This window comes from Primulina tabacum, chromosome 12 (genome assembly GCF_025594145.1).
Source record: "Primulina tabacum isolate GXHZ01 chromosome 12, ASM2559414v2, whole genome shotgun sequence".
Taxonomy (NCBI): domain Eukaryota; kingdom Viridiplantae; phylum Streptophyta; class Magnoliopsida; order Lamiales; family Gesneriaceae; genus Primulina; species Primulina tabacum.
The window spans coordinates 37529034-37549620 of record NC_134561.1 but is presented as its reverse complement, the minus strand read 5'-3'; the positions used below and the strand labels follow the sequence as shown (position 1 = coordinate 37549620).

The following is a 20587-nucleotide window of genomic DNA, read 5'->3' as shown; positions in this document are numbered from 1 at the left end:
GTTTTAAGTTAAAACGATAAATAGTAGATCGTCTTGAAATTTATGAAACACTTTCTCCGCTGAACATGTGTTATTTTGTATAACGTTGTACGTCGAATTAATAAAGTTTACAAACTACTGCATTAACTAGACAGTGTTGTAAAGATGTGACTGCACGCTCGTTTGGGGAAAAAAAAAAGAGAATCTAAATTTGTAAATGCTTCATATTTTTCCACGCCTTGAAATGGCTTATAAAATGCTCATTCGTCCACTTTTTTACAATCCGAACCAACCATTCATCATCTATTGGCCAATTCAAAGGGTTGCTATATTGTTTAGTTTTCTTTTTTTTTTATTATTATTTGCAGGAGGAAAAATGTCTCTGCTCAGTGATCTCATCAACTTGAACCTATCAGAAGTCACTAAAAAATCAATCTACGAGTATATATGGTCAGTTCTTTCAAGTTTTCCTTTCTATTTATCTGTTTTTGCCCCCATTTTTTTGTTGTTTTGATGCGTAAGGTTTGATTTTTACCAGCTTTGGGTTTGCGGGCTTCGTTTCTTTCTTTCGTTTTTCCCCAGGAAAATATGTTTGACATTGGTTGTTTTATGTTATTGCATGATAAGATTTCCAAAAAGGTTGGAGCTTTAGTTTCTGGATGAGGTGCAGTGGTGTTATACCGCATGTTTTTACTATGTAGTAACCTTAAATTCGTGAACTTTGTTGGGTTCATGTTGATTTGATGTCCATGTTGTGTAACTTTGTCGAAGTGGTCATCTGTTATTTCATTTCGGACGATTTTTGGATGCTATAAATATAGCTTATAGGATTAGTTGTTTTTTTTTCCTATGTAGAACTCATATTTTGGAGGAAAAAAGGAAAAATCAATGAAATTTGAATTTTTCTTGTTTTGAGGGGAGTGATTGATGGCTCCTGTTCCTCCACCCCCGTTTCGAACTGTGTCTCGATTCACTGAGACGTTTACATTTTCTCATGCGTATGTTTTGATCATTTATCAGGATTGATGCGTTTGGGAAGCTCAGAAGCAAGGCCAGGGTACTTTTTTTCCTTACCACACATTAGTAAGTTGAAAAGATAAAGTTCTCTGTCAAGTTTGATTGTTCATTTCTTGTGCTGTGAATCAGACTCTACCTGGTCCAGTTGCTGATGCTTCAGAGCTTCCGAAATGGAATTTCGACGGTTCAAGCACTGGTCAAGCCCCTGGTGCAGACAGTGAAGTTGTTATTTAGTAACATGCTTCATTCACCTTAAGTCCTCCACTATGATCAACCATTTTCTTTGTTATATTCACGTATTGAAAAGTGGAACTAGAGATACAAGTTATGGGAGACATCAGATACAATAAAAATTTAAAATTTTGGTTTGTTGGAACTTGTATTTGAATGGAAGATTTTGAACATTATTTCCAAATGAAGTGGAAACATGTTTTTGTTCTGTTTTTATGCAGCCCTCAAGCGATTTTCCCCGATCCATTCAGGAGAGGAAGCCACATGCTTGTTAAGTCCCATCACTTGATATCCTAGCACGACAACGAAATTATACTCTTGTGCGAGTTAGTGAAAATAAACTGTTTTTTTTTTGTTCATTTTCCATAGGTCATGTGTGATACTTACACTCCATCTGGAGAACCTATTCCCACAAACAAGAGACATCGAGCTGCTCAAATATTTAGCGATCCTAAGGTTTCTGCTGAAGTACCCTGGTATGTTCTTATTCCTGTTCCTTTTACATTCTTTCCAAGATTCTGTTTCTAAAATGTTATAGAAACAATCTGATATTGAACAATAAAGAACTTGGATGAAATTCAATTGAACAAAGGTGAAGAGAATAACTTTTATTGATCGAAGAAAAACTCTTTTATAATAGAGAAAAGATCCTATTTATTGCAACACAACTAACTCCTAAACAGACTAGAACACTTACTCCCAAGTCCTAATCCTACTTGGACTCTTAGGCTAGTTTCTCGCAATTATCCATGTTGCAACAGATTCCTTCTTGATCCATTTGTGTGTTTTCTTTCCAACAAAATCTAAATTTTAACGTAAAATTATAAAAATGCAGGTACGGTATCGAGCAAGAATACACTTTGTTGCAGAAAGACGTGGTCTGGCCTTTGGGCTGGCCAGCTGGAGGGTTCCCCGGACCACAGGTACTGGAGTGACATTTCCACAATTCTTTATCGCGTTGTAACATTTTCACGCTACTCGTGATCCAGTTGTTTGTACATACCGGATTCGGAACTGACTTTACAGCCATACCATAATCTTCCCTTGTTGTTTCAGGGACCATACTACTGTGGGATTGGTGCTGATAAAGCATATGGCCGTGATGTTGTAGATGCTCATTACAAAGCATGTCTCTACGCCGGCATAAACATTAGTGGAATCAATGGAGAAGTTATGCCGGCCCAGGTTAAAAAAACATTATAGCATCCAATAGGATCATATCAAAAATAATATCTTGGTGTTTCAATGTTGTTTTCGCCGTCAAATGTGCTCATACTTGCGCTTCTGTTGCTCAGTGGGAATTCCAAGTCGGGCCGTCTGTTGGTATCTCGGCAGGTGACCAAATATGGGTTGCTCGTTACATTCTAGAGGTACGCACGCTACCCAAAACCTGGCTTTCTGTTATTTTTTTCATCTCAAGTACTATTCTTGGATTCATCCTATATTTGGTCAGCTTCAATTGAACCATTTTTCACACATTCTTGAAATCTTGACAGCGGATTACTGAGATAGCTGGAGTCGTCCTCTCGCTGGATCCCAAGCCCATTCCGGTTGGCACTTTGTGATTTACCCATACACATGGTATCACTCAAATCTGTGGTGATTTTCATGGTACCAATGTTATCTTTTATGTGACAGGGTGATTGGAATGGTGCCGGTGCTCATACAAATTACAGGTTCAGTTCTATCATCCATTATGTTCTTTCATCTCAACTTCTTTAACCCTGTTATCATAGTCGATATTCCCTTCATGCTCAGTACAAAGACCATGAGAGAGGATGGAGGCTATGAAGTCATCAAGGAGGCGATTCGTAAGCTTGGTTTAAGGCACAAGGAACACATTGCTGCGTATGGAGAAGGCAACGAACGTCGTCTTACAGGAAGGCACGAGACTGCCAGCATAGACACATTCTCATGGGTATACCATTTAGTTCTTTTATACCTTCTTAAGCTCAAAACTTGTTAACATGCTACAAACTATGGTATGGTTTCTTCGGATTTATGACTCGGAATCGAGATATAATTTGCAAATATGAAAATGTTATTTGCCCACTTCCTATAAACTTTTGAGGGTTTGGGAATTGGCATCTGATATACCTTGCTTCAACACCTTGCAGAGAAATTCCAGTTAAATGGGGGGTAGTTGTTGGTATCTATCTATATGGTTATGTAAATCACTTATATTTTTAGTGAAAACTAGTACAAGATTTCGAAAACTCCGAAATTGGGAACACTTCTCCCACTAGCCTTTCTCATATTTTGCCCTTGCTTGTTTGAGTTTCTTGAATCATGTGTCTTGACAGGGTGTGGCGAACCGTGGAGCATCCATCCGGGTCGGTAGGGAGACCGAAAGGGATGGAAAAGGTTACTTCGAGGATCGCAGGCCTGCCTCAAACATGGATCCATACGTTGTCACTTCTATGGTCGCGGAAACGACCATCCTTTGGGAACCATAATATATCAGTCGAACCTTTGTCCAAAAAATCATCTGGTGTTTAGATGAAACTAAACACCTAATTACTAAAACTATTCATAATCTGTTTCCTTTGTGGTGTATTTGATTGCTTTCTGCTGCACTTCCCTTGTTTACAAATCCAGTAGCACAATCAATCAATACCTGTGTTTTACAATTATCTTATCATGATTGAATTAGTCAAAAACTTGTGTGAGACGGTCTCACGGGTCGTATTTTGTAAAACAAATATCTTATTTGGGTCATCCATGAAAAAATATTACTTTTTATGCTAATAATATTTTTTTTTATTGTGAATATCGGTAGGATTGACCTGTCTTCCAAATAAAAATTCGTGGGACCGTTTCACAAGAGACCTACTTTTTCCTAAAAACATTACGACATTTTTATGTTCAATCTGATCATAATTCGAGAATTGAAATTTTCTTCCACTTGGGAACAGTGGAGAATACACAAAGATGCAATAATTTGATGAGCTGTCTCAAGCGCATATCCCCAAAAGGATGGCGGCAACTCCGTGAACCCCATCATAGACCGAACCATGTCCATCAAATTTCGGTTACGACGCTCCGAAATACCATTCAACTGTGGTGTAGCGGGCGGAGTCCACTACGAGAGAATCTCATTCTCCCTAAGATACTCTTGGAACTCGGCACTCAATTACTCACCACCTCGATCCGATCGAAGTGTCTTGATGCTTCGTCGCAACTGCTTCTCTACTTCACGTCTGAATTCTTTGAACCTTTCAAAGGCTTCAGACTTGTATTTCATCAAATACACATACCCATACCTCGAAAAGTCATCGGTGAAGGTCTCGACCTCCATTATCACAACCTTTAGGTGTAATGTTTAGAGAATGAAAAGATTTTTTTTTCCGTGAGACTATAAAACGGATTGGTTCGATTCATATTTAATGTATAAAATAATATTTTTCACGAATCGATTCGTGTGACAAAATCTGTGAGACGATTGCGTACTAGTTTTTATCTTGAAAAATTGGAATCTCGATTCTTTCACAAATATATAACGTGACATAAATCATATATTTTAATTAGAATTCTACCGAATAACATGCTCCAAGGTCCTATCGTGTCCTTAGCTAGTGGCACGCACACGGAAAACAAAAATTATTGTTCATTTTGATTATATTTGACAAAAATTTGTGTGAGACAAATGCACGGGTCGTATTTTATGAGACGGATTTCTAATTGGATCATCTATGAAAAAATATTACTTTTTATGCTAAGAGTATTACTTTTTATTGTGAATATCGGTAGGATTGACCCGTCTCACAGATAAAGATTCGTGAGATCGTCTCACAAGAGACCTATTCATTATATTTTTATGTAGATGGGCTTATGTTACTTGTCATTTCACTCGTATGATTTGTTCGAATTTTAGTAGAAAATACATCTAACATTATTAGAGATTTAAAATTCATTAATTTAAAGGAAAAAAAAATGCACTTTTCTTCCCGTATATTTGTTGTCTATCTGCAATTTTGATAATTAACCTATGTTGTCAAAGTTGAGGTTTCGTCTTGTATTTTTCATTTTTGGGCATTTTTTTTAAAGTGTTTACGTGACACTCTACACGTAAGTGCTAATTACATTGACGTCAGGTCCGTGTCATGTTGAAAAAATGATCAAAATTGCATAAAACACTAAAATAAAAGACTATACTCTACTCCCACCATCATGCATGTCCACATCCAAGAAACACTTGCATGTGCATGCTGTAAGAATAGGCACACAACATTTAAGGACAATAAGAAAACACATACTTACACGATGTCAGATTTAGTGTGGAAGCGTAAAAAAATGGAAACACAAAATTTTTTAAGAGATCGTCCGATAGATTAATTTTATGAAATTGATTTTTCGATCTCTCGACCCATGAAAATTATTATTTTTTATGCCAAAAATATTATTTTTCACTGCAGATCAAGTCAACTCGTCTCACATATATCGATCTATAAGACCATCTTACAAGAGACATAGTGGTCCATGTTAAGCACGCTTAATGCCCAACAAAGAGCAAAACCAAGATTATTAAAAATTTCATATAGATTTCAAACAATTAATTTTTTCCTCTAAAAGATTTGGCCTCATTTGTTTTTCACCAAATTAATTAGCTCCATCATATAAAAAAAAACAAAACAAAACAAAACAAAAATTAGCTTGTTTTAAATCAATCAAAAGATGTGTTAGATTGAGAAGATGAGACGAATCAGAATTCAATTTAGTTAAAAAAAATTTAATATTTGAGCATGTCTCTTGTGAGACGATCATCGATCCAATTCATAATTAAAATAAAAAATAATATTTTTTTAATAAACGAGATGGAGATGGGGTAAAATTAATATTTTTTTTAATATTAAAAGCCTCTTAGTTTACTTTTGCAATTTAATTTCGGTAGACCCCTTTACGACAGGTATATATTTATTGTGGGCTGGTGGGCCATTGCCTTTCCGGAAGAATCAAATAAATGGGCCGAGATATGATATTTTACTTAGTCAAAAGCCTAACCTTTCCCCAATTATGGGGCAAAATAAAAGGACAATAATTTGATGCCAAACGAGTGATTGCCATTCATCCCAAAACATTAATTCTTTTTAAATTAAATATTCTCTTGAAAAATACGTTTTTGGTTTTATTGAAGTCGTTTATGTAACGACGTTATGTGTTTGGTTAAGCGTGTTTAATAAAGAGTGACATTGAAATGTGTGAGCTGCGTGTTTAACAAAGAGTGGCATTGAAATGTGTGAGCTGTAAAAGAAATATTATGATCTAATTGGATGTGTGAGCTAAGGTGTTAAAATCAGACACGACTCATCAATCCGACACGATTCAAACTCGAAAAAAATCAAGTTTGAGTTTGAGTTTGAGGTTCTCGGGTTCGGGTCAGATCGGGTTGGATCCGATAGCTAACCCGGAAAAATGATCGGATTGGATTGGGTTGGGTTGGGGTAAGCCCGGGTTGACATGAAAATTTTAAATTTTTTTTAAAAAAATATAATTGATAAATATTGTCTATGTTTTTATATATTGTATGCGTGAAAAAATATTTATTGTATATTTATATCATAACTTTTCATAATTTATTATTTATTTTGAACATTTTTTATTTTTTAAATAATTATTTATTTGATTTAGTAAATATACTTTATTTTTCTACAATTAGATTTTCAAATTTAAATCATATATATGATAGAGATCTTATTATTATGTGTTTAAATTAAAATATTAGTATTATTTTTATTGAATTTTATTTTATTTTTTAAAAAAAATTTGTAAAAAATTCAAAATCGGGTTATACGGATTTATCGAGTTGATCGGGTTGATTCGAGTTTAGGTTCGGGTTGAGAGTTTTCGGGTTGGGCAATGTTTGAATAGTAATGTTGCTCAACCCGACCCAACCCACCCGAATTGACACCCCCTAGTGTGAGCCGTAAAAAATGTATTATGATTAAATATTCTTAAGTGAGAGTAGTATTGAAACTGTTGTATTGATCTAGTTGATGTGTGAGACATAAAATAAGCATAATGGAGTCAAGATCTTATAGTTTAGTCTGACTTCTATCATGGAAACAACATCAATAACAAGAAAATGATGATACATCTCTTTGTTGTATCGTCTAAGACAACACCAACAACGAGATATATTAATTTTCAGACTCATGAGCTTAACAACCAGACATATCGATACTCAAGCAAGTGTTGTGCCACTCATAGCTACATGTTATTTAGTACATGACATGGTGCTGTCATAATATATGATTCAAAAGTTGTGTCATGCAATACGGGATATAGTTTTTGACGCCGGAAAAATACACAATATTCATACAAATTTATCGAAAGAATATATAACGAAAACTATAATTGGATGATGATCATTTTTTCGTTGTAATTGATATGAAACACAGAAGCGGATCGAAAGGATATCTTAATCTTAAAAAAGATGTGTTTGTTTTTGTATCACTTCAAACTCTTGACTCGATTTTCTTTTTATATCTGAATTTTTTAATATTATTCTACAATGTTATGCACTTGGTATTTTTATATTTTGATAAACTCGAATGTTCTAAAATAAGGACAAAGTCAAAGTTTTTATGGCAGAAAATGAAATAAAACAAGAAAATAACAAACAGTGGAAAAAATTCTCATAATTTAATCCATTATTTGACATTTTCCAATCTTCTAAAATCATTTATTTCTAGAAATTAGAAATAAATTTTATTCTAGAATGTGGATTCTTTCCAAGATCTGCGAAAAAAATGTAACGGGCGTATGGGAATTTGACATTTTTATCCCATTGTGTTCGCAATTTTGACAATTAATATTTTAAAGTCTCTTATTTATAATTATTATTTTAAACGTAGAATTGCACACTTACTAGATTCCCCCTATTTATTTGACATTTTTCTAGTCGTGTAACAATCTTCACTTCTAGAACTATTAGAATTTTATTCTCTAGGGTTTTTTTAACGTAATCAAGTGCGCTCGAGGCATCGTCATCGTTAATTAAAAAACGATGCATCGAGCGCACTTGGTTACGTCTTTTACGCCAAGTTTAGATCGAGCCATTTGAAATTATAAATTTTAAATCGCTTTGACTTCTTCGAGTAAATTTAATTATTATGAGTTTTAGATTTATTCTTTTATTTTAGGAAATTTACAAATTACGATTGATTTAAATATATTTAAAGTCGATGTTAAAATCAGTTCTCAAATCATATCTTTTAAAATAGATTAAATCCATCCATGCCAACGTAATATGTTTGAAAAATGTGTAATTTATAGACCCCATAAAGTTGACATTGTCTAATACCACAAGTGCATAACATAATTTATTTTCACAAGGAACTTTATGATAAGAAAGGATCCATTCTTGATGAAAAGTATAAAATTTTCCATTTTCCTTTGTGCAATTAAATTTTTATTGATAAAAAATTGTGTGAGACGGTTTCACGGGTCGTATTTTGTGAGACATATATCTTATTTGAGTCATCTATGTAAAAGTATTACTTTTTATGCTAAGACTGTTACTTTTTATTGTGAATATCAGTAGGATTGATCCGTCTCACAGATAAAAATTCGTGAGACTGTCTCACAAAAAGCCTACTCATGTTTATTTATTCACTTATACATAATTTTAGAATTTGAAGTAAGTTTCCGATAAAAGTGCATATAACATATAGTGTTAATTAAATGTAATATTAGAGTTTAAACTAGCTAGATACATCATCATCATGGTTAACTCGACCAAAAACATACATAGAGTGTGGTATTAAAACGTAATTATTTTACTCTACTTTTCTCTCTTTAAAATCTTTAATATATTTTCTCATCCCCCTAATTTCATTTTTCTGGCTCCGTCTCTGACAACAGTTTTCCTACTATTAGATTAAAAAGGTGGTGATTTTAGGTAATTGCATATAATTAAGATTAATTAGTTAACAATGGTCCCCAATTAGTTATTAGCTGTGTGAGCCATTTGCTGCTCCTAGTGCTAGGGCGGTGTGACTTTGAATTGAAACCAAGTTTTGAAAATTATTGATCCATAGGGTTTATTCGCCCTCTGGTCCCCGAGCTATACAAAAATACCCGTTCGACCCCTATGAATATTCAACATGTTAACTACTTTGTCCCAAAATAAATTTAACTAAATAAAAGTTAAGCTCGTGTGGTCTATTCATTGCACATATGCATGCATTAGAAGTAATTTGTGTTTTCTATCATTCACGGTTTTGGTATGGATCCATTCGACATATCGAATTTGGCATGACGGTACTCCGTGTTCATATCATTTAATAATTTACAAGTCAAGTCGATTGGTTTGTTGTGACGAGTTAATTGTACATGAAACATAAAAGTATTTGTCATTAAATATTTCAATTAAGTTTCAGACTGATATATTTAGAAGTGACACATTAAAATTTGAGAAGTAGTTCCAAACTTTTATAATCGAATTGAAATAAATACAAATATTTTCATGATAGAGTTCGAGGTCAGCTCGATTATTTTAATCGATTCAAAGCTAAAAAGATAAACTATTTCGGACTTGAGTTCATTACGAGTTTGAATACAAAAGTTACGACTTAAAAAGAACACTTCGTGATAGATAGATGTTTCGCGAAAAAAGAGAAATCGGTGGGCTGAAAGCTAATAACCATCGTAAGGGGCCAAGTGCAAATTCTCAAATACGGGACAGAGAACCGGTTCCTCGCCAGTATATGCTTCGTTTCTAAGACGAGCCGGTTCCCAATGGCAGACACGTCCACGCAAGAAAGTATTTACGAAATATTCAAATAAACATACGAATCTTATAGTATTTCAAGAATATCATATACTCACACGCATTAACCAGGAAAAATACAGCAAATCATGGAGTTTTGGGGCCCATTAATCGATGCCTCTTCCTCGATAAAGCGAGTGGACAGGATGATTCATCGCATTAGTTATCCACAGCCCCATAAAGACAAATTAACTACCCGCCATTAATTGAGTTCTCTCGCTGATAATTAACTGTGAGATTTTTAAGTTGGTTCCTTAAACGGTGTGGAAAGATTTATCCTGTGTATTCTTTCCTTTAGCCTTCTTGGGAAGTTATTGAGATTTGTTCTCTGTAAAAAGATAGGAGATTTGATTGATTAGTGATGACCATGCAAATCAAGAAGTCGGTGGCTTTGCCTGCCCGCACAGGCAGACATTTGCAGCGTTACAGCCAGGGTTTTCGTCTGGTTGTTGGGTATTTTTCCTGAAACCCTCTTTTCTCTTTTGAAGAAAATAAAAAGTTTTGAGATTTTACCCAGAAAATTTTGAGAAGGGGTTCCTGGTTGTGTTGAAGTTGGCGTTTGTAATTGAAAATGATGACTGAGGAAATTTTTTTTTTTAAGCTTCAAAGATGGAATTTTTCTTTGTTCTTTGATTTGCTGATATACAATGATTAGCTGAAAATGATGTATATATTTGTCTGATTATCGCTTCCCTTTGACGAATTGTGCAGATGTATCCCGTACAGATTCAGGAAAACCAACAAATCACCCCAAAACCACGAGATTTCAATTGATGATTTGGAGGTTCTTTTGATTAGCTCTCAAAAGAGTCCAAGAATGATGTTTCCTAAGGTAGTTTTGGGCGCATCTTAGTCAACTTTGAATTAAAATAATGGGAAAGACAAGAATTTGTAGTTATTTAAGACCATCTTTGGTTTGAGACTGATCTTTTGCAATGGAATTTTCAGGGTGGTTGGGAACTCGATGAAGATATCAGAATGGCTGCTTCAAGAGAAACCATCGAAGAAGCCGGTGTAATCGGCTTACTCGAGGTGAATATCTCACCTTCTTGTAGAATCATTGAACGATGTTTATGTGCATAAATTCTTTTGTGATTCTAAAGATTTCCTGGTTGCCATTTTCTTGCAGGATAAATTAGGCGAATGGGTTTTCAAGAGCAGAAGCCAAGATAAATACAACGAGGGATCGATGTTTCCCCTCCTTGTAACCGAGGAACTCGATGTTTGGCCGGAGAAAGATGTCCGCCAACGAGTTTGGGTACGATTCAGAGTACTATACAATTCAATGTCATATGATCACGTGTGATGATGATCTCTCTAACATGTTATTTGATCCTATATATGATACAGATGTCTGTGAATGAAGCTAGAGAAGCATGTGCACATCCTTGGATGAAGGATGCATTGGAGGCCTTTGTCTGTCAATTTTCGGCTCCAACGAGGATGGTGGAAGAGCCTCTGATGTTGCCTAGACTAGGATCTTGCCGAGTGGACGAATTGAGAATGTGCAGGAGGGCTCAAAATGGGGATGATGATGTTGATCGTTATTTGATTAGTTGATCTATTAAGACTATAATCCCACGACTTTTCGAGGGTTGGGTTGTTAACTTTGCGGCATACTAGTTGCTGTAATGAATTTGAATTGGTAGTATAGGAAGGGAGAGTTGGCAGAGATCATGTACAGCTTCATTCTTGGATTCATTCTTTCTTTTACTACACGAGTCGTCATAACTCGAGTTCGAGTTCGAGTCCGAGTCCGAGTCCGAGTCCAAGATTACTTTGTGTGTAAGCAGTTAGGATGACTTGTATATTAAGAATGGTAACTTTCATTATGTGTATTAAAAGGTTGCTTCTGTCCATGATGTTGTTCATTGACATTGAATCAGTGATTTTTAGGCCTTATTTTCTAGACAATTTAGAAACATAGCTTTCCTTTTCTAAGATTGAATTTTAGAAAATTACATAAATTGTTTGAGTATTTTTATTATATAAAATGAACTTTGTACAATCCAAATTGGTTTCCTTGCCACATGCTTTGCCAATGGGAACAAGGAATTTGAGGTGGGAACACTGTTCTATCTACAAAACCAGTTCAAATATTTAATGTCCAGATTTCTAGTTTTAGAAAAGTACAGGCAAAAACTTGTGTGAGACAGATATCTTATTGGGTTATCTATGACAAATATTATTTTTTATGTTAAGAGTATTATTTTTTATTGTGAATATCGGTAGAGTTGATTCGTCTCACAGATAAAGATTCGTGACACCGTCTCACAAGAGACCTACTCATAAAGTAATCCGACTCGAATTACTTGTAACTAACTCAATGAATAACCTATTTGTTGGGCCGGGACTATAAGATATGGGCTTACTAACTTGGGCTCATAATCCCTTTCTTCATTGATGATACGGCCCTACTTCAGTAGTAGCATTTATTATTACATGTTACACCAAATTAAATATATGTGATTTTGATTTTTTATTTTGTTAAATTGTAACGTAATTTGATGCTAACACACATAATATCATATTGGTATTCTCAATGAAAAATAATTAAAAATGAAAACTTATCGTCACCCTTTTCATACGACATGTCCGAGGAAAAAAGCGTCACTAAATTTGTACTCTCCGTTATTTCATATATTACGACAAAGCCGAACTAAAACACAATAAGTTTTTTTACTAAGCGTGATTTGTTACAAAGCTAAAACTGAAATTCGTTATCATAGAAAACCCAAAAAACCTAAATAAAAGCAAACATATAAAAATGGTATTTTATAGCATTTTTCATAGATATAACTAATATATATATATATATAATTGACAAGTTGTGACATTCCAACTTCCCAATTTCGGTGAGAGTTTTGTCGATAATCGCTTGACTTGAGAGATTAAACAAACATAAAAAAAAATAATGAGATGTTTTTGCGAATCAATTTTATGATACGAATATTTTATTTGATTCACATATTTTTATGTAAAAAATATTATTTATTATTATAAATATAAACATGATTGAATAATCTTATAATTAAAAATCCGCAAGACTCACTCACAATATACTTCTTAACAAACAAAAGCTCAATTGTTCAAGATTTTTAGGCCACGACGAAAGCTTTTATTTCAAGTGACATTCATGTTATTTTTAAGGAAAAAAAGAAAGAAATAACAATGATGATAGGCTATGTTTTTATAATTGAAGACATAAACGAACAAAGTAGTTCCTGAACCACCCAAAGTTAGATAAGTAAGTCTCTTGTGAGATGATCATACAAATATGAGACGGGTCAATTCTACCGATATTCACAATAAAAAATAATACTCTTAACATAAAAATTAATACTTTTTTCATGAATGATTCAAATAAAAGATATCTCTCACAAAATACGATTCGTGAGATTGTTTCGCACAAATTTTTGTCAAGCTCGATTCGATGAAAAATTCGTTCAACAAGTAGTTTTAAATCTTAATCTTGAATGTGTCGTGTGTATAATTTGTATACTTTCATAATCGACTTTCCATGATTATTATTATTATTATTATTATGCGATTATTATTATTTTTTATACTGTTTTATTAATTTATTAAAAATGAAAATTTAATGATTACGTGGGAAATATAATTTATACCAACGAAATCATGAAGGGCCATTCCAAATAAAGGGCTTGTCCGACCAAGTAGAGTTTAACAAATATCTGCTACAAAATTAATTGGCCCAAAATCTACACTTAATTGTGAATTACTAAAATAATTTAAAATTAAATGAATTTATTTTTACACAATAATCAAATCTTTTAGTCCAACACACATATTATTCCATATGGGAAATTGATTTATTGTATATTTTTTTATTTCAAGATAAAATGATCAGATAGATCTAATAAACAAAAAATATATAAATTAATCAATTAATTATCAAGAAAACTTTGACTCAGTTTATTTTTATTTATTCAATATTAATATTTTCTCCTAATTTTCTTCTCATTTATTTTTGCTTAGAGTAATCCACAGATTAATTGATTGTGATTCACGTTTCCCAACACCAATTAACTGATAAATTGTATATTTCATTATTCACATCGAATCCAATAAACTTTTGATTCAACCAATAAATTCCGATTTCCGTTAGAAAAGTTGACAGTAGAAAATAGCAAATTTAAACAAAATTAAACATAAAACTAAGTAACAAGAAAGGGGAGTAAAAACTTGTGTGAGAAGTTCTCATATATCATATTTTGTGAGATATATATTTTATTTGATTCGGTTCATAAATAAAAATTCGTAAGACCGTCGCATAAGAGACTTACTCGAAATGAAATATGTTTTTTTTTACAGTATCACATATTTATATTTACAACACAGATAGAATGAATTTATATTTATAATAAAAAATAATAATTTTTACATAAAAAATAATATTTTGTTCATGAATCGAATCAAATTACTGACCAGTCTTATAAAATTGACTTCCGAGACACTTTAATACCTTTTTTATGAATTAATAAAAAAATATTTATTTATTCATGGGCATGTTTTGAGCTATGGTTGACTTAGATCAGTAGTTTAAATCAGAAAGTTTATAAATTTACGTCACGATATAATAAAAATCCCATGTCTTGTATTTACTATTTAATATACATATATAGATTTTATATCAAATATAACTCCTAACAACAAAAATATTATATATTACTGAAGGTGTTGAAAATATAAAATATATATGGTTTGATATTCACTAAACGTTCATCAATTACTCATTGATAATATCCGAGTGAATCGGGTGAATAGGATCGGTATAATCTACCGAATTTGATAAGAGTTTTTTGTTTAGGAAAATGAGCAAGAGATATAGCTTGTAAGTAAGGTATATCTATAAGTTATGACTTCGACTGTAACCTGTAAACAAGAAAATGAACCCGTGAATATGTTTAATTCAAGAAGAACCTATTTTTTTATAGGAAGAAGATGATTGCTTCTCCTTGTTTTCAGTGTCTACTTACCACTTGTAGTCTTGGATGTTGACTTCCTGTCATGCCGCCTTACTTTTTCATCGTGTCACATCAGTAGGATTTTGTCAGGAACGATTATCGAGACAAGATCTTACATACTCAAACACTCGAGTGCGGTAATGTTATCGAGGCTTCCCGAGCAGTAAGTCATCCGGGAGCTTGTATGAGAGCCCGTGCATTTGAAAATTCGGGGAGGAGATGTCCCGGGCATTCATCTACCCGACTTCTGACAAATTTTTCATGCAGATTTACCGTGATTTAAATTATCCATATAATATCCGGATCATACATGACTCATTATCCAATGAAAAATATCACTCATAATCAAATTCATTTCTAAAACGGTATGAAAACTCTAACAATAAACTTTTACAAACCAATATTCCATAAAATAATAATACTTATTGGATATTATTATTCTCCAGCTCACCTTGAGCTATAGATAATCATAATAATAATAATGATGATAATAATAAATAAATAATGAAATCTTCATTAAAAAAAATCAAAACAGAAGAATTAAATTTAGAATGACTTCTTTATTATATTTTTAAAAGATATATTTTTTTATAATTTCATAAATAAAAAAAAAACGATCCAAAAAAATTTAAATTATAACAAGGTCTCAAATTTAAATTCAAAAAAAAAAAATCTACTCGAATTTGTATATAGTTTTCTTTAGGTTTATCGACCTATTTATTTTTAATTACACATAACCGAGGTTTATTTCTTTTCATTAAAAAAAACATTGTAAATAATAGTTTGTATAATTTTGATATATTATTATATTTATTTTTGTGTTCATCGATCAAATGATACTATATATCGAAAATTTGACGAACATACACCGTTTCATAGTTTGTATATTATATATAAATCATAAGTAGGTCTTTTGTGAAACGATATCATGAATCTTTATCTGTGAACTACTGATATTCACAATAAAAATTAATACTTTTAGCATAAAAAGTAATAATTTTTCATTAATCATACAAATAAAAAATACATATCACAAAATACGACTCGTGAAATCGTCTCACATGTATTTTTGACATAAATTATTGATATTTGATTTTCAAAAATAGAATCCCCTTATTCCCAGCTAGGATCACTCCGTCTCAAGTCTTGAACAACCCTCTCTCACACACACACACTGCTTTTCTTTCTCTAATACACACAGTATGGCAGATTCATTCATGGCGTTCATTAACTTCATCCCTCCCAACCAAAACCCTCACTTGGTTACCGCTTAACCACATGCTTCATAATGGAGCACTCAACCAAATGATTCGCCGCCCTTTTTTCTTCTTCTAGATTAAGCTCACAATAATTCAGTAGATTACACAATGCGGGCTTTGGGTCCACTGAAGTTCCCTGAAATGTTGTTTCTCCTTTTCTTGTTCTTCTCTTTCACTGTTTCCTCGGATCTGTCGACTGATAGGGCGGCCCTCTTGGCCTTCCGGTCCGCTGTCGGCGGCCGCACTCTGCTTTGGAACAGCACCTTTACCACCCCATGCAACTGGCCTGGTGTTCTGTGTGAGAACAACCGGGTTACGATCCTCCGCCTCCCGGGCTCGTCTCTAATTGGTTCCATTCCTCCCAACACTTTGTCCGGTTTAACGCTTCTTCGTACTCTCAGCCTTCGCCTCAACCATCTCTCTGGCCCACTTCCTTCTGACCTCTCGCAGCTTTCTCAGCTTCGGAATATTTATCTTCAGGGGAACCAGTTTTCCGGCCCTGTGCCTGAATTTCTTTTTTCCCTTCGGGCCCTCGTGAGGTTAAATCTGGCTTCGAACAATTTCTCGGGTCAAATTCCATCCGGGTTTAACAATTTGACCCGTCTGCGTACGCTTTACCTGGAGGATAACGAGTTCAGTGGCGTTTTACCCGACATTGATATACCCTTTCTTGCTCAGTTTAATGTTTCTTTTAATAATTTAAATGGGTCGGTGCCGAAAGGACTTGTGGGGAAGCCCAAAGATGCGTTTTTGGGAACTTTGCTTTGTGGGAAGCCTCTTGATAATGCATGTGATGAAAACGGCGGGAAAGTTCCGGCTGCCTCTCCTGAAGAGAACGGAAATGGGAGTGGAAACTCGGGAAATGGTGGGAAGAAGAAGTTGTCTGGTGGTGCAATTGCTGGAATCGTGATAGGATCTGTTGTTGGATTCATTTTACTGCTATTTATTGTTTTGTTTTTGTGTATGAAGAGGAGCGGAAAGAAGGCTAGGTCTGTAGATTTAGCGGCGATCAAAAACCAAGAAAATGACTCGGGCAGAAAACCAGTGGAGGCTGAGAATGGCGGGATGGGCGATGGGTTTTCTGTGGCCTCCGCAGCCGCTGCTGCAATGAGTGCTAATGGCAATGGGAGGGCAGTAAATGGAGCTGACATGGCAGCTGCCAAGAAATTAGTATTCTTTGGTAACGGATCGAGGATGTTCGATTTGGAAGAGTTGCTGAGGGCCTCGGCCGAGGTTTTGGGGAAGGGGACGTTTGGTACATCATACAAGGCTGTTTTGGAAGTGGGGACTGCGATGGCTGTGAAAAGGTTGAAAGATGTTACCACTTCAGAAAAAGAATTCAAGGAGAGAATTGACGGGGTTGGAGCCATGGAGCACGATAATTTGGTGCCTCTTAGAGCTTATTACTACAGTAGAGAGGAGAAGCTTCTTGTATATGATTTCATGCAAATGGGAAGCCTTTCTGCACTTCTTCATGGTGAGTCAGATTTCAAGAGTTCTCTGCTTCAATTTAGTTTATGATATATTTATATTGATCTTGGCTCAAATATACAACGGGAATTTTCAAGGCTACAAAATTTCATTAATCTTCACTGAACAAATCAATTCTGGCCTTTCTATTTGGTTACTGCTTGCAAAGATAGAATCTTTTACAGTGATACTATGTAGGATATGGATTTTTGCTTGTAATAATCATTCATGATGCAAAGATAGTATCTTTTACAGTAAGAATAACTTGTTTATAGATTGCCGGTGACGTGTACCGGAGGCTAGAACTCCAGCAAACATCTAAATTTGCTGTTATGAGATTGCTGCTTCTGATTTATCAACCACTTAGCTTAAGTTGGCGAGAATTTCCTTTTGTAGCAAATGCTAGATTAAAGATTTTATCTTAGATGAAAGTTATTTTACACAAAAAAAACCATATCAAGTCATACGTTAAATAAGAGACTTGGTAGAGATTACGTATCAATCTATCGCTTTTATTATTCATTCAACTTCATCTATGCTGGCAGTGCTTCATATGCAATCCTCTGACATTAGAAGTTGACTTTATTCGTTTTCTCGTTGTGCTTAATTAATTCTTGGTTATATTGGTAAGAGTTGGTAGTTTGGTGTGTTCCACCAAAAAGCATAACCTTTAACCTCTAAATTCAAGTAATTGCTTTATTTGGCGATAATTTACTAATTTAGCTGCAGTAATGGGCTTTCTTACCATTTTAACCATACTCTGCTCAGGAAATAAAGGGGCTGGTCGAACACCATTAAATTGGGAAGCGAGATCAAGCATTGCACTTGGAGCTGCTCGTGCAATCGAGTACATTCATTTTCAAGGTCCCAATGTGTCTCATGGAAACATTAAATCATCAAATATCCTTCTTACCAAGTCGTGTGAACCTAGAGTCTCTGATTATGGACTGAACCATCTAGTTGGTCCTTCATCCTCTCCAACCCGAACCACTGGATATCGTGCGCCAGAAGTGACTGATCCTCGCAAAGTCTCCCAAAAAGCTGATGTTTACGGCTTTGGTGTGTTGCTCTTGGAGCTTCTTACAGGCAAAGCACCCACACACACCCTCCTGAATGACGAAGGAGTCGACCTGCCAAGATGGGTTCAGTCTGTAGTTCAAGAAGAGTGGACTTCTGAAGTTTTTGATCTTGAACTCCTCCGGTACCAGAACGTAGAGGAAGAACTAGTTCAAGTCTTGCAACTCGGTATCGACTGCACATCTCAGCACCCGGATAATCGGCCCTCCATTTCTGAAGTTGCGAGACGGATCGAAGATCTAAAACTATCAACATCACGAGACACACAAGGTCAGATTGATCATGTAACTGAAGCTGATTAAAAAGTTCTATCAAGAGATTTCCTACCGAGAAAATTGATCTTTTTCGAGCTTAGTTGTATTCGTTTGTTGATTTGAGCGTGGTTCTTAGTCGTCAAGAATTAACAGCTCTCCCATCATGAGTCCGTTTGTCCTAGGATGGAATATGGTTGCTGTAATTATTGCCTGTACCTTTACTCTTTTTTTTTGTATCTTTTGCTTTTTTTTAACTTCATTATTTCCCTTTGTGTTGAATTGATCAAGAGCCAGTAGTTACTTATTGTGACTCAATTTGCTGCATACAACTGAACTTGGATTCGAGACTAGCTAATACAGCAACTTGACTCTTACCAAACCACGACCTCAATCGATTTCGATTCGAATCCGTCAATCAAATTACTGTGTGGAGCTGGGAACAAATTCTCCATAAACACCAATAAATATAATGTTTCAAATTTGAGCCTTGATGAAGTTGACAAATACCTGCAATCCTCACAAGTAAAGAGTGCCGGTGAGAGTCACAAAGTGTGACATTATGTCATATAAAGTACTGCATGCAAAAGCAAATTATTCGACAAGTAAAGAGTGCTGGTGAGGGTCACAAAAGTACTGCATGTAATTTGAAGGTAGCCCACCAAAAATTATGAGTATAATTTCAAAAGCACTAAATGTGGGATAATCACAATTGGTCAAGAACACGATAACTCATTCCAATTTTACAACTTTTCGTATCAGATAGATTACAAGTCATCAGACGCGACGCATAGCCGGAAACATAGTAAACTTTAACATTGTATTATATTTGATGTGTTCAAAGGCGTTCACGTGACTCAAAAATATACACTAAGTCGTCATGGGGACGATCATGGTTGTGGATGTGTTCTTTTTTCAATATGGTGATTTGAATTCACATATTATCCATAATCACTGAAAAAGGAGGATTCAGTCTTTTTTTTAAAAAGGTTGATAATTAATGCTAATTTAAGTGAAAATGACATCCAACACACAACAATACTGTCGCGCCACGAAACTCGGGATTGACACCGACGTTGTTTAACAATCACACAATCGAAACAACAAGCCTTTCGTAGCACAGTATAAACCAAACCAGTTTATATATCATAATTTCCACGAAATAAACATTGTCTTTACAATAACGAAATCCAACGAAACAGTAAATAATGCGGAAACGTCTTACAATTATTAAATCATAAATTCGAACATAACTACTACTGGTCTCGTGAATCACCATCCCCAGAACTGTTCGGACTCCTCTTCCTCAACCTGTTCTTCAGACTTATCTGGGAAGAGTTGTAAGGGGGGTGAGTATTTTGGGAATACTCAGTAAATGGGGGACTTTGAACACAACATAACCAATTTAATAACATTTTCAAAACATATCATAAACGTACATCATGCTTTTCATAAACGTAACGTAAATTTCATAACATAATAACACTGCGATTTTTCACCTTTAACGGTTTACTGACGTCAGTCCTTAAGTTTTAATCCTCTAAG

General features: G+C 34.5%; 3 protein-coding genes across 4 annotated transcripts; all 3 read left to right on the top strand.

The window, feature by feature from the left end:
* The first annotated feature begins 242 nt into the window (after nucleotides 1-242).
* On the top strand, nucleotides 243-3833 carry LOC142521032 (glutamine synthetase cytosolic isozyme-like). 2 transcript variants are annotated; one of them, XM_075624214.1, is made up of 12 exons: nucleotides 243-429; nucleotides 1000-1036; nucleotides 1126-1229; nucleotides 1449-1497; nucleotides 1597-1703; nucleotides 2063-2150; nucleotides 2284-2412; nucleotides 2523-2597; nucleotides 2724-2777; nucleotides 2866-2903; nucleotides 2986-3145; nucleotides 3531-3833. In XM_075624214.1, the coding sequence occupies exons 1-12, from the start codon at nucleotides 356-358 to the stop codon at nucleotides 3681-3683; spliced, it is 1068 nt and encodes a 355-aa protein (XP_075480329.1). In that variant the 5' UTR covers nucleotides 243-355; the 3' UTR covers nucleotides 3684-3833. The 2 variants fall into 2 exon arrangements, with proteins under 2 accessions (XP_075480329.1, XP_075480330.1); XM_075624215.1 differs by lacking the exon at nucleotides 243-429 and adding an exon at nucleotides 497-643.
* A 6317-nt stretch (nucleotides 3834-10150) lies between these two features.
* LOC142521092 (nudix hydrolase 17, mitochondrial-like) lies at nucleotides 10151-11856 on the top strand. The gene is made up of 5 exons (XM_075624283.1): nucleotides 10151-10450; nucleotides 10709-10829; nucleotides 10946-11029; nucleotides 11127-11255; nucleotides 11348-11856. Exons 1-5 carry the CDS (start codon nucleotides 10359-10361, stop codon nucleotides 11555-11557), a joined length of 636 nt encoding a protein of 211 aa, XP_075480398.1. The 5' UTR covers nucleotides 10151-10358; the 3' UTR covers nucleotides 11558-11856.
* A 4253-nt stretch (nucleotides 11857-16109) lies between these two features.
* Nucleotides 16110-19484, top strand: LOC142520619 (putative inactive receptor kinase At1g48480). Its single transcript, XM_075623671.1, has 2 exons — nucleotides 16110-17721; nucleotides 18483-19484. The coding sequence occupies exons 1-2, from the start codon at nucleotides 16353-16355 to the stop codon at nucleotides 19091-19093; spliced, it is 1980 nt and encodes a 659-aa protein (XP_075479786.1). The 5' UTR covers nucleotides 16110-16352; the 3' UTR covers nucleotides 19094-19484.
* The last annotated feature ends 1103 nt before the right edge of the window (nucleotides 19485-20587 follow it).

What these genes read in the sequence shown, in the direction of transcription:
- LOC142520619 (XM_075623671.1), top strand. Translation starts at nt 16,353, where the DNA reads ATGCGGGCTTTGGGTCCACTGAAGTTCCCTGAAATGTTGTTTCTCCTT. An exon ending in CCTTTCTGCACTTCTTCATG is followed by an intron (nt 17,722 to 18,482) that starts GTGAGTCAGATT and finishes TACTCTGCTCAG; the next exon opens with GAAATAAAGGGGCTGGTCGA.
- LOC142521032 (XM_075624214.1), top strand. Translation starts at nt 356, where the DNA reads ATGTCTCTGCTCAGTGATCTCATCAACTTGAACCTATCAGAAGTCACT. An exon ending in GACAGTGAAGTTGTTATTTA is followed by an intron (nt 1,230 to 1,448) that starts GTAACATGCTTC and finishes GTTTTTATGCAG; the next exon opens with CCCTCAAGCGATTTTCCCCG. An exon ending in GCATAGACACATTCTCATGG is followed by an intron (nt 3,146 to 3,530) that starts GTATACCATTTA and finishes GTGTCTTGACAG; the next exon opens with GGTGTGGCGAACCGTGGAGC.
- LOC142521092 (XM_075624283.1), top strand. Translation starts at nt 10,359, where the DNA reads ATGACCATGCAAATCAAGAAGTCGGTGGCTTTGCCTGCCCGCACAGGC. An exon ending in GGTTTTCGTCTGGTTGTTGG is followed by an intron (nt 10,451 to 10,708) that starts GTATTTTTCCTG and finishes CGAATTGTGCAG; the next exon opens with ATGTATCCCGTACAGATTCA. An exon ending in GTGTAATCGGCTTACTCGAG is followed by an intron (nt 11,030 to 11,126) that starts GTGAATATCTCA and finishes ATTTTCTTGCAG; the next exon opens with GATAAATTAGGCGAATGGGT.